The sequence below is a fragment of the Carettochelys insculpta genome, chromosome 16 (assembly GCF_033958435.1).
Source record: "Carettochelys insculpta isolate YL-2023 chromosome 16, ASM3395843v1, whole genome shotgun sequence".
Taxonomy (NCBI): domain Eukaryota; kingdom Metazoa; phylum Chordata; order Testudines; family Carettochelyidae; genus Carettochelys; species Carettochelys insculpta.
In genome coordinates, this window is record NC_134152.1 from 39899543 (window position 1) to 39913554 (window position 14012).

Below are 14012 nucleotides of genomic sequence, written 5' to 3' on the forward strand. Positions count from 1 at the left end.
CGATGATGTCAGTGAAATGACCTTTTTGATCCACCAACACCTGCAACATGATAGAGAAGTACCCTTTGCAGCTACTGTATTCTGATGCCTGATGGTCCAGTGCCAGGACAGGGATGTGCATTTCATCTATGGCTCCACCGTAGTTAGGAAACCCCATGTTAGGAAAACCATCCACTATCTCCTGTACATTCTCCAGAATCACTGTCTTCTTCAGGAGAAACCTGCTGATCACCTTGGCTACCTATGACAACAGCCCCCATTGTAGGTTTTCCTGCTCCAGATTGTTTTCCCACTGACCAGTAGCTGTCTGGCATTGCAAACTTCCAAAGAACAATTGCCACTTGCTTCTCAACTGTCAAATCAGGTCTCATTCTGGTATTGCTGCACTTCAGGACAGGAGACAGCAGTTCACAAAGTTCCTTGAAAGCTGCCTTATGCATGCGGAAGTTTCGCACCCACTACTGATTATTCCATGACTGCAAAATGATGTGATCCTAGCTGTCTGTGCTGGTTTTGTGGCTTCAGAATCTGTGCTCCACACTGTACAGTTCTTCCAGTGATGCCAGAAACTCCGTGATTCTTCTATCCAGATCCAGATCTTCACGTCTGTCAGTGCCCCTGCAGCAATGAGCTCCTGTTGCATGGGCAATATGTTCAGAAGATACTGTATTGCAGTATGGGAACTGAGCACAAAACACTGCAGCAAACTTTGAAGTGTATTAGGATCCATGTTAGTGTCTGTAATGGTGCCTGGCAGTCAGTATGAAAACCAAGCAAAAAATGCAGTTGTTTTTTTTTTTTAGCTGTTAAAAAGTGTATTTTGAAATGACGACATCAGAAACCCAGAACCACTTGTGACTTTTTTTCCCTGCAAGACACTTGCACAAAATCCAAAAATGCTATGGGACTTCAGGAACTGTGGGATAGGTGCCCACAATGCATTGCTTCCATGGTCGGACTTATGCAACCTTATGGGGACATGCTAAATTGACTTTCTGAGCAGGCCAGGACACTCAATCTTGACTGTATAAAATACAGTGTTAAGAAGGTTACCTTAACAAAGTCGACTTTGTTCTCAAGTGTAAACATACACTGAGAACTTCCTACCATCTTACAAAGGACTCATTTTTGGTGTAAAATAGTACTCATTAGAGGTTTGATCCTGCTCAAATTAAAATCAATGGAAAGATACCTATTGACATCAGCAGATTTTAGATCAGCTCGACTAAGAATAGTCTTAGAGGTTAAGGCCAGATCTCTCATATATCACAGGCCAACAACACCACCCAGTACCTAGATGCGAAAGCCAGCAAACAAATTATACCAAAATATTATACCCCTGCAGAAGACTAGATTATTATGTGCCACCAATAGGTAATAGGAGGTACTGAGATGCACCAATCCCCTAAGGCTTCTGCAGTGACAAGGAAATGATTGAAAGATAGCTAGATAATCCTGGCAAGTAACTTGATGCCATACGCTGCAGAGGACAGTGAAAACCCACCCTGGTCACTTCCAGTTTGACTTGAGTGGAACTTCCTTCCCTAGCTTACATGCAGTTATCACTTAGACCATGAGATGAGAGCAAGAACCAGCCAGCCAGCAAAGCTTTCTGGGAGAGAAAATTCATATGTCAGAACCCTTGCCTTCTCTGTCTGATGCCCCATTTTCAACAGCATCCATCTTTGATGCTTTTTCAGGTGAAAGAAATTTTTTTTTAAAAATGTAAGGGGAAGGAGGAGAACTAAAATCCTTGGGTAACTCTGCCATGTGGATGGGTGAAACCTGAATCATGAGCTATTTAGGATATGAGATGTAAAATGGAAGTGAGTCCCGGGGGTTTTGAGTGCTGTTCACTACCAATGCATCCTATCATCACCATATACAGTGTTGCTCAGTGCACAGCCTTGAAGTAAGTGATTTCTGATGTGACTATCCAGTAAAAACACTTTGTCTCTTAAATAAAACATTGTCAGGAATGGAACAAGTTAATAGTGGAAAAACTCATAACAAAGGAAATGTGATTGTTGGCAAAAGGCTTTCTAGCTGCCGTTTATTAAATACTCATAAGAAACCCACTCTTCAGCAACACCATCCATTTGATCACTTTAAGCCTGTAATAAATACACATGCCTTCAGGTTACATGGGGTTTGTGTTTCTGCAATCCCCATGTAACTTGAATTTCCATGCAAGTTGAGGGAGACAGGAACCAGGCTGCAGCCTGGTTCCTGGCTCCCCTGGGTTTACAGGCGCTGGGAAATTTGACCACCCCACCAGGGCTCATCATTTTCCTGGCTCCCCGCCACAGATGACATGCCTGTGAAATAAGATTGTCTTTTGAAATTGCTCTCAATTTAGCTTTATTACCCTAGAGATAAGCTTCCTCTACACATGCCTTATAACAGAGAGGGAGCCATGCTAGTTTATATACTATCAAAACAAAAAGCAGTCAAGTAACACTTTAAAGACCTTGATCATTTTTTTCTGATTTGTCCTCTCTGATTACTGTTTTTGGTTCCCTGTGCCTTAAATATTGAGTCTGTTCTGGTATGGCTGTGGTCTGAAGAAGTAGGTCCGTCCCACGAAAGCTCACCTAATAAATTATTTTGCTAGCTTTAAAGTGCTACTTGACTGCTTTTTGTTTTGATGCCTTATAACGTACTGCTCATTTGATTAACCCCGGGTGCTGCTGTTCAGTTGAGGAAAGTTGCTTCTCACCTAAGAACAAAAGCAGGGTATTACAGCAACCTCCTTGGTGCTTCCAGAACAGCAGGAGTGCCAGGGTTTGTTTTGCCACTGTCTGAGGCCTGGGACCAGAATGGAATTTTTCACCTGGATTTTGCCATCGTTAGTTCTGCTGTGCACTCAGCAGCACAGGTATGCAGGTAAGTGTGGAGGGTACAGGGTTTTCACTTATCTGTTATCTGCCTTTGCCAAGAATGTTCTGAGTCCATAAGCTGCTGCAGATCTCTGTGCTCTGCTTTTGTTTTTACAAGAGAAGCAGCTTTCCCCAAATGAGCAGCAGCATCCCAAGTTAATCAAGTGAGAAGCACTTTACCATTCCTGCTGCGTGGAGTTGAGGTTCAGTTTGAAGCAGTGTGTTGTTGCTCAAATGTAGCAGCAGCAGCCCCCACAATCTCTCCTGTGTGAGAAAGACATGCAGGCAGGGTGAGACGGGGAGCTCGGCTCCTCGGCTGCGCCCCTTGCTCTGCCTCATACCAAGGAGAGCAGAAGTGGCATGCCAGCACTGCTGCCCCGGGGTACTATCCCCATTTGCGGCTGCTTTTCAGAGGCTTCTTCCAAGCAGAGCACCTTCTGTGCAGAGCTGGTTGCCAAAAATAACCCCTGAAATTACAGATTGGATCCTAGCAAGCATGGGAGAAGGCAAACTACAGATGCTCCCCCCGGCCCAGACTCAACTCGTGTTAATGTGAAAACGCATAAGTCAAGTCCGCTTGAAGAGAGGACATTTCTGTCATTTGATTTATTCAGATATGTGATGTCTACCATAGGGCCCTGCATAGTCTGTATACTTCAAATTAACTAGTAGGCTTAGTATTCCTTTTCCTTTCTCTCACCACCTCTTGACTGCAAGCCTAGACCAACTCAGTCATTTGCGGAAAAAACTACTTGCTCATCTTCATGTTTATAAAATAACGCTCCATCAGTTCTGTTGATTTTCAAGTTCCCTCTCATCATGGCTTCATCTCTCCAACATCAGCCATATATCTCCGTCCTCCATTGCTCTGCTTGGCCATTCTGTCAACTTTAATCCAACAGAATTTACAGAATGGGGGACTCTATTCTATTCTAAGTAGGGGGGACTCTGAAAAAGATATCAGGGTCTTGATGAGTAATCAGCTGAATTTGAGTTTGTAGTATCACTCTGTGACCATCTTGAGTGGGAATAAGGAGGTTATTTTGCCACCATGTTTGCTACTGGCGAAACTTTTGCTGGAATACTTTCCCGCATTCTGGTGTTCACAATTGAAGAAGGATGTTGTAAATTTAAGAATCAGAGAAATAGCCATGAGCTGATAAGGGATTAGAAGACACATTTTACAGTGGTTGATTCACAAAGTTCAATATATTTAATTTAACAAAGATAAGATTAAGGGATGACTTAATTACAATTTGTAAGTATCTACCTAGGGTGCAAGTATTTAACAAGTCTCTTCAATCCAGCAGAGAAAGATAAGAAACAATTTAATGGCTGGAAGTTCAAGCTAGACAAATTCACACAGGAAGTATACTTTGTTAACTCTGAAAGTAGTTAAACACAGGAACAGTTTACAAACAGTTTACAAACTGCTGTGAATTCTTCATCACTAGATATTTTTAATTCAATATTGGATGTTTTTCTGATAATGATGCTTCAAGAATTATTTTGAGGGGGGGTTATGATCCGTGTTTCTGTCTGGCCTTGCATTCCACAAATTTGCCCTTGCTTGTTCAATTCCTCCCCACTCTTTTATTGGCTTGAATCCTTTTTCCCTCTCACCCACTGCAGAGTATATCCCTCTAGCTTGAGCCTGGCCAAGTCTCCAGTACCTAACACCTGCTTCTGGGCTGCCTAACTCCTTGAAGAAGCTCTTGACAGCATGTTGTTTTTGATTCCTGTAGATAGTGCTGTCTTATAAGGTTCTTTTTACTGACCAGATGTTGACTTAGTGGCCACACATGGTTTAACCCTTTTACTTTATTAACTAGACCCATGAAGACCACTTAACTTGAAAAATCAACTTTGTGTGTTACACTTTGCGTAGATTGTGGTAATGATATTAATATATGAATGATAACAGTGCTGATAAGGTTGTGATAGCACAGCTAAATAAGCTGCAGCCAAAGTATTTTCAGCTCATTTACAAAGGTATTGTTTTGTTAAATCTGTTTCCTTATCTAAACAAAAAGGATGTGTCTACACGGGTACAAATCTTCCAAATAGCCATATTTTGAAGTTTACTAATGAGGTGCTGAATTGAATATTCCAGTGCCTCATTAGCGTTAGGACGCTTCCGGCCGTGGCGCTTTGAAATTGCTGTTTTCGAAAGCACCTGGTTCAGCGCAGCTACATGGGGGTCCTTTTAGAAAGGACCTGCACCTTTAGAATTCCCCTTATTCTGCTTTTCAAAAAGGACCCCCGTGTAGCTGCACCAAGCCATGCACTTTCAAAAGCAGTGCTTTCGAAGCACCGCAGCCGGAAGTGTCCTAATGCTAATGAGGCACTGAATATTCTATTCAGCGCCTCATTAGTAATCTTCAAAATGGCCATTATCATGTCTATTTTGAAGATTTGTGCCCATGTAGAGACACCCAAAGGGTGCATCTACGCTTGCATTCCTCTTTCAAAAGAGGTATGCAAATGACGTACATCGAAAATGCAAATGAGGTATAAATTTTCATATTTGACACCTCAGTTGCATATTCCAATTTCGAAAGAGCTTCTTTAGAAAGAAGAAAGCCAATATAGACGCTGCTCTTTCCATTAAATAAAGGGAAGAAGGATTCTTTTGAAGACGGGTTTACTTTCGAAAGAGCAAGTTTAGACGCACCCAAAGAGACAAACAAATGAGAAAAAGAAGAAAGAAGAGGGAGAGGTGCTTGTTTTTGGATGCAGGGTGGCAGGGAAAATCAGACCAAGGGTGACACTCGTTCTTAACCATATGGGAACTCTTTAGTCCACTGGTATTCAGTCAAACTGGAGGCCCAAAAGCTGGAGAGGGAATCAGTTTGATAGCTGACTTTTCACATGTTTCGCTGTCCCTGCTCTGGGCTTACCTCTATGTAGAATTGAAATGTCAGCATTGTGATCAGCTTGTTGCGGATACTAGGATGTAGCTGCAGCCACACAAACACTAAATATTTATACTAAGCTGATACTTGACTTAGGTTTTTCTTTATTCCAGGTAAAACAGAAAAGCCTGCCAGCTGACAGTTATCATAAAATAAGTGAACAAGAAAATAAACAGGTATGGTTAAAGAAGGAGCATTATATATGTGTCCCTTTTTGTTACTTATCTATTTGGCACTAAAGATGTGTCTGGGATTAGTACCGTCTAAAAAGAGTACTATAGCCAGACACTGTGAGGAGTGTTGGATGAGGGAAACAAAGACAGTGTGTTGAAGAATAGGTATCTGAAAAGCTGCACAGGTTTTTGGTTTGGTTGTTTATTTTAAAGTTATGGGACTGTAATTTTGTGAGACTTCTTGAGGAGCTGTGATTTGAGTGGGGGAGATGTAGAATGAATGAGAAATTTTGGCTTAATGCAGAAGTTTTGGGATAAAAAGGAGAGAAGTTCAGATAAGTAAGGAGAAAACTAGGTTATTGAGAGTGGGGAGTACAAACCCGTGATTTGTTTTGGGATGTGATCTAGAGACAGTGAAGGTATTTTCAAAGGGTTGTGCGTTGCTTATGTAAGATAGAGGATTTTCACAGAAGAGTTTTGGATGAATTAAGTTTTGGAACAGATTCTGGGCCTTATGGAGACACTTTTGAGCTCAGTACCCAATGAACTCTTGACATCTGAGGGATACCATGATACCAGCATTTGCTACCATCAGGGAACCATAAAATCATAGGGCTGGAAGAGACCTCAGGAGGTTACCAAGTCTAGCCTCCTATCCAAAGCAGGGCCAATCCTAAATAAATCATCCCAGCCAGGACTTTGTCAGGCCAAGACTTAAAAACTTCTAGGGATGGTGCTTCTACCACTTCCCCAGGTAACCCATTCCAATGCTTCACCACCTTCCTAGTGAAATAGTTTTTCCTAATATCCAACCTAGATCTTTCCCTCTGCAACTTGAGATTATTGCTCCTCATTCTGCCATCTGTCACTACTGAGAACAGCTTCTTTCCATCTTCTTTGGGACATCCCTTGAGGTAGTTAAAGGTTGCCAACAAATTCCCCCCCTCACTCTTCTCTTCTGCAGTCTAAACAAGCCCAAATCTCTGAGCTTCTCTTTGTAGGTCATGTGCTCCAGCACCCTAATAATTTTTTGTTGCCCTGTGCTGGACCTTCTTCAGTGTGTCCACATCCTTTCTGTAATGACGGGCCCAGAACTGGAAACAGTGCTCCAGATGTGGCCTTACCAGTGCCGAATAAAGGAGAACAATTACTCTCTAGATCTGTTGGAAATGCTCCTCCTAATGAACAATAATATGCTATTAGCCTTCTTGGCTAACCATTTTTGTCATCCAGTGCATCCACATCCTTTCTGTAATGAGAGGGGGAGGGCAGAAATGGATGCAATACTGGAGATGCAGTCTTGTCAGTGCTGAATAAAAGATTATAATAATTTCCCTAGATTTGCTGGCAGTGTTGCTTTTAATGTATTTCAGTATGCCATTAGCCTTCTTGGCTACAAGGACACACTGTTGGCTCATAACCAGGTTCTCATCAAATGTAATCCACAGATCCTTTTCTGCAAAACTGCTGCTTAGCCAAATGGTTCCCACACTTAGAGCAGTGCTTGGGATTCCTCCATCCTACATGAAGGACTCTGCATTTGTCCTTCTTGAATCTCATCAGATTTCTTTTGACTTAATCCTCCAGTTTGTCTAGGTCTCCCTGGACCTTCTGTCTGCCCTCCAGCATATTAGCTTCTCCCCCCATAGTTTAATGTCTTTAGCAAATTTGCCAAAGGTTCAATCCATTCCCTCATCCAGGTCATTAATAAAGATATTGAACAAAATTAGCACTAGAACGGTCCCTTTGGGAACTTGCCTTGATACTGACCACCAACCAGACATTGAGTCATTGATTACTACTCCTTGAGTCTCCCCGTCCCCCAGCCAGGGACCTCGTGGCAGGAGCAGAGCCAGCAGCCAGGTACCCCGAGGCTGGAGCACAGCCAACTGCAGGGCTGTAGGTCTCCCCGCCCCCTGGCCAGGGACCCTGTGGCTGGCTCCACTCCAGCCGCACGGGTGTGGGTCTCCCTGCCCAGGGACCCCACGGTTGGCTCATATAAGCGGGGGAAGCGTGTATGTATGTCCCTCATTTTAGGGAGTACTTGTAAGTAAAGTACTCATTAAACGAGGAATGACTGTACTTGAAAACCGCTGTCATGTCCCCTCTAAGTCTTTGCTTTTCTAAACTAAACAAGCCCAGTTCTTTCAGTTTTCCCTCATATCTCATGTTCTCTATACTTTTAATCATTCTTTTTGCTCTTCTCTGGACCTTCTCCAATTTCTCCACATCTTTCTTGAACTGTGGTGCCTAGCACTGGACACAGTACTCCAGTTGAGGCCCAATCAGTGCAGAGTAAAACAGAAGAATGACCTCTTGTGTCTTGCTCACTACTTGTTAATGCATCCCAGAATGTTGTTTGCTTTTCTTGAAACAGCATCACACTGTTGACTCATATTTAGCTTGTGGTCTACTATGACCCCTAAATCCCTCTCCGAAGTACTCCTTCCTAGATAGTCGTTTGCCATTTTAAGCTGATTGTTAAGCTGCCTAAGTGGAGTACTTTGCATTTGTCCTTATTAAACTTCATTCTGTTTACCTCAGACCATTTCTTCAGTTTGTCCAAATCATTTTGAATTATGATCCTATCCTTGGGAGCAATTGCAACCCCTCCCAGCTTGGTAACATGCAAACATAGTAAGTGTACTCTCTATGCCAGTATCTAAATTGTTGATGAAGATATTGAATAGAACCAGTCACAAAACAGATCTCTGTGGAACTCCACTTGTTATGCCCTTCCAACTTGACTGCGAACCATTCGTAACTATTCTTTGAGAATGGTTATCCAGCCAGGTATGCACCCACCTTACAATGGCCCCATCTAAGATGCATTTGCTTAGTTTATTGATAAGAAGATCATGCAAGACTGTTTCAGATGCCTTACAAAAGTCTAGGTATACTACATTTGCTGCTTCTCCCTTATCCACAAGACTTGTTATCCTGTCAAAAAAAAGCTATCAGATTGGTCTGGCATGATTTGTTCTTTGCAACTCCATGCTGGCTGTTAGCTATCACCTTATTTTCTTCCAGATGTTTGCAGATGAAATCCTTAATTATTTCCTCCATTATCTTTCCTGGCACAGAAGCTAAACTGATTGGTCTGTAGTGTCCCCAGGTTCTTTTTCCCTTTTTATAGGAGGGCACTATCTTTGTCCTTTTCCAGTCTTCTGGAAACTCTCTCAACTTCCAGAACTTTTGAAAAATGATAGCTAAAGTCACAGAAACCTCCTCTATCAGCTTCTTAAATATTCTACGATGCATTTGATCAGGTCCTGGTGACTTGCAGACATCTAATTTTTCTAAGTAATTTTTAACTTCCTTTTTTATTTTGTCCTCTAAACCTACCTGCTTCCCGCTCATCATCATCATCATCATCATCATCATCATCAGTCACCACTAACCGTGGGCTCAGCACCCGTTGGTGTCTGATGCCTGTCTCGCTATTTCTTTCCGTCTTTCCCTATCCAGTGTAGAGTGGCTTAGTTTCTGTAGACTAATTGTTGTTAATTCTTTACCCGTACACAGATACCCCTTCTACCTCTTCCTTGATCTTGTCCATCACTCTCTCCAGATGTGCGATGAAGATACTTGGCGATATTGGATCTCCTTGTCTTATACCTCTACTTGTTTTAAACCAACTTCCCAAGTCCCCGCATGTTCTCACCGCTGCCTCCACATTATCACTGATATCTTTCAACAACCGTATTAGTCTGCTGTCCACTCCGTATGACTCCAACACCACCCAAGTCACTTTCTGATCTATACTGTCAAATGCCTTTTGAAAATCGACAAAGCAAGCGTATACGTTTTTGTTCTTTCGTCAAGCTTTCTCTGCTATCAGTCTTAGTGCCAATATCTGCTGTATGGTACTTCTGTCTTTTCTGAACCCTACTTGCTTGTCTGCTATATGTTCTTCTCTCTGAGTTCTTAATCTCTCAGTCAGTATCATCATCAGCACCTTACCTAGATAATGCAATAGGGCAATCGTTCTGTAGTTCTTGCATTCCAATATACTTCCTTTCTTGGGTATTGTCACTAGCATAGATCTTGTCCATTCCTTAGGTGCTGGGGCGCTTGCAAACAGGGTGGTTGCTAACAGGAGGGAGTTTTGAGAGGGGCTTTCCTGGGGAAGGAGGGGGCAGACTACAGCACCTTCAGCTAAGTGGCTCTCTGGAGTGTGTGGGTGTCTGGGTTTGGGGGTTCTGGGGCTGGGTTTGTCTGTTTGTTTGGTGTTTGGAGTGCTGAGCGATCTGTTTGTTTGAAAGGCCATGTGCTCAGGCTGGCAGTTGGAAGCTGTTAGCCTTGATTCGGTTTGAAATATAAACTCTGCGTGCCGATTGGCTGAGTGGTAGGCTGAGGGAGGGGCTCTCAGGAAGGCCAGACCTTTTTAAACTCTGTTGGCAAGCGACCAGGGAGCTTGCAAACAGGGTGGTTGCTAACAGAAGGGAGTTTTGAGAGGAGAGTTTAGAGGGGGAGCTTAGAGAGAGCTAGTTACTTCTACAGGGATAAGGGGCAGCAAGATGGCGACGGCGGTGGCGTTCCCAACTGCTGTCTGGAGCTGAGGGACCTGCCGCCCCCAGGGTGCAGCGCGGGCAGTGGGACACAGGTGGGCTTGGGGGAGTGTGGGCGGTGGGGGGCGAGACCGAGTGGTGTCGGTGCTGGGCATGTGGTTTGGGGGTGTGTGGTACGGCTGTGCGGATGGCAGTGCCTATGGAGGCTGGTGGAGGCACGCCCGGCTCAGATTGCTTTCAGGCCCAGTCCTGCGATCCCTGCACACGCGTCCTGCAGCAGCTTCATGGGGCTCTGTGGGCAGCCGTAGCCAGAAGAAGAGTTGGTAGCTTTGGTGGGGACCCAGGGCGCGGCTGGACTGTGAGATTCCCACCTTCCTGGAGGATGTGGGACTGCAGCAGCGCGCAGCCGGGTGCGGAGAGGCTGAGGGAGGGGGGACCTGGGGGTGATGAGAGCTTATGGGGGCAGTGTGGTGAGGTGGGGGGACATGGGAGTGGATGGGGGGCAAGGGGGCGGGGAGGAGAGATCTGGGGGTGATGGTAGCTGATGGGAGGCAGAGGGGTGGGGAGGAGGGTCCTGGGGAGTGGAGGAGGTCGTCAGGCCATGGGGAGCTATGGGGACACATGGTGCCAGGGAGGTGCAAGAGGTAGTGGGATCATTATCCACATTCTTCATGCCCCACTGCCTTGTGGGTTAGCCTGGGAAGGAGCAAGGCTAAGGGAGTAAACCCTGACAGAAAATCCGGAGGGGAGTCCTAAGGCGGTTCTGTGCCAACTTCTGACATTGACCCGACAACTCCTGCATCTGAGCTGGTACCAGATGTAGAGGTTATCCTCTCCTTTGGACTATATCAGTAAAGCCGAGAGGGGGACACTGGCGTCTGGGCAGCCCAGGGTCCCAAAAAAATTGCCCAGGCTCGCGCCTGAAGAGGTACTCCAGCATCGCTTAACAGCGTTGAACCACCATGGGAGGTAACAGATACCAGTTGTAAGCTCTTGCTCGATTGGCGTAGAGAACGAGCACCAGGGGTTGCCTTCAACGGTGGGAGAGATTGTCACATCTCACTGGACAGTCACCGCCCGCCTCAAGCTGGGCAGCCCCCAGCCAGAAGGCTACTGTCCCGCCACAGTTCACCTGCCTCACTGGGTGCGTGAGGCTTCAGGTTCCCAAACCTGACAAGTGACTGAAATTTGAGCACCAGGCAAACCAATAAGAAAATGAACAAGAGAAGAAAACTATCAAAGTTTTAAGCTTGCTTGCTGGAATGTGCAGACCATGCTGACCGGTTTGACCGAAGATCTTCAGGACATCAACAACACCCGAAAGACCGCTGTCATCAATGAGGAACTGAAGAGGCTCCAAGTTGACATTGCTGCTCTGCAAGAGACGTGACTCGCAGATTCAGGATCTCTAAAGGAAAAGGACTATGCCCTTTTCTGGCAGGGTAAAGCCCAAGATGAACCCAGGGAGTATGGTGTTGGCTTTGCCATCAGAAACACCCTTCTACAAATGGTAGAATTAGTCATGGGCGGATCAGAAAGACTCCTTCAAGTCATACTTCAAACTTGCGCTGGTCCTGTACACCTGATCAGCGTTTACGCTCCAACCCTGTACACCACACCAGAAGTAAAAGACAAGTTCTATGATGTGCTTAGTGCTGCCATAGCGCAAATACCTGCTCACGAACAACTGTACATTTTGGGTGACTTCAGTGTAAGTGTTGGAGCCGATCGTGACTCATGGTCTTCCTGCTTAGGCCACTTCAGTGTGGGAAAAATGAATGAAAACAGACAGCGTCTTCTCGAACTTTGCACATGCCACAATCTGTGCATCACAAACATATTTTTCCAAACCAAGCCACAGCACAGAGTATCATGGAGACACCCACACTTGAAACGCTGGCATCACCTAGATGTAGTCATCACTAGACGTGATAACCTCAAAAACGTCCTTCTGACACGCAGCTATCATAGTGCTGACTGCGATACAGATCACTCGCTAGTTTGCTCCAAACTCAAGTTGAGACCCAAGAAGCTGTACCACTCTAAACCAACTGGAAGGCCCCGCATTGATGCCAGAAAGACAGCAAACTCAGAGAGAGCCGAAAAGTTCAGAGTGACCCTCAAGGAGAATCTGCGCAGCAGCCCTGGGGGTGCCGATGTGCCATCCAGATGGCAGCATATGAGGGATACAATTTATAACACAGCCTTGTCGGTGTTTGGAAGAAGAGCTAGAAACACAAATGACTGGTTCGAAGCTATCTCCGATGAGATGATTCCAGCCATTGAAAAAAAGCGCGCTGCACTCCTGGAGTACAAACGCTCACCAAGCCAGAGTACCCTGCAAGCACTCAGAGCAGCCAGAAAAACAGTACAGCAGACAGCCAGGTGCTGTGCCAGCAACTACTGGCTCAAGCTATGCAGCAGCATCCAGACCAGTGCTGACTCTGGTAATCTCAGGGGAATGTACGAGGGCATCAAGAAGGCATTAGGAACCGCCCAGAACAAGATGGCACCTCTGAAATCCAAATCTGGTGACATCATCTCTGACAAAGCCAAACAGATGGAGCACTGGGTGGACCACTACTCCGAGCTGTACTCATGCGAGAACATTGTGGTTGATACAGCCCTCGATGCCGTCGAGCTCCTACCAGTGATGGACGCACTGGATCAGGAACCAACTGTGGATGAACTGAAGAAAGCCATCGACAGCATTGCAGTAGGAAAGGTCCCAGGCCAGGATGGTGTACCACCAGAGGTAATCGAGTGTGCCACGGACACACTCCTGGAACCCCTACATTAGCTTCTGTGCCTGTGCTGAGAAGAGGGAGAGGTTCCAGAGGATATGCGCGATGTTAACATTGTAACCTTGTATAAGAACAAAGGAGACAGAAGCAACTGCAACAATTACCGTGGAATCTCCCTCCTAAGCATCACTGGTAAACTGTTTGCTCGCGTCATCCTCGGCAGACTCCAGAAGATTGCTGAGAGGGTGTATCCCGATTCACAGTGCGGATTCCGCACTGAGAGATCTACCATTGACATGGTCTTCTCTCTGAGGCAGCTGCAGGAGAAATGCAGGGAGCAGAAGAAGCCACTCGATATTGCCTTCATCAACCTGACCAAGGCCGTCGACTTGGTCAGCAGGGATGGATTGTTCAAACTGCTCCACAAGATAGGCTGTCCACCACGGTTATTCAAGATGATCCAGTCTTTCCACGAAGACATGAGAGGAACCATCCAATATGATGGCACATTATTGGATGTTTTCAGCATCAGGAGCGCTGTCAAACAAGGATGGGTCCTTGCTCCGACATTGTTCGGGATCTTATTCGCGCTCCTTCTGGAGCACGACTTTGAATCTTCAACAGAGGGCATCTTTTTGCACACAAGATCTGATGGGAAACTGTTTAATCTTGCAAGGCTGAAAGCTAAATCTAAGGTGCGGGAAGTCCTCATCAGAGATATGCTGTTCGCAGATGATGCTGCTGTAGTGTCACACACACAAGACCAGCTTCAGAAACTGCTGGATCAGTT

At 45.3% G+C, this 14012-nt stretch overlaps 1 protein-coding gene across 5 annotated transcripts in view; it reads left to right on the forward strand.

Moving 5' to 3' along the window:
- UNKL (unk like zinc finger) overlaps positions 1–14012 on the forward strand; it is a 206202-nt gene that overhangs the window by 117484 nt on the left and 74706 nt on the right. For all 5 annotated transcript variants that reach the window (XR_012647734.1, XM_075010749.1, XM_075010751.1 and 2 more), the window contains exon 10: positions 5908–5970. Coding sequence is in view for 4 of the 5 variants with exons in the window: in XM_075010749.1 (XP_074866850.1) it covers positions 5908–5970 (63 nt within the window). In the remaining variant the exon portion in view is untranslated. The remainder of the gene's footprint in view (positions 1–5907; positions 5971–14012) is intronic.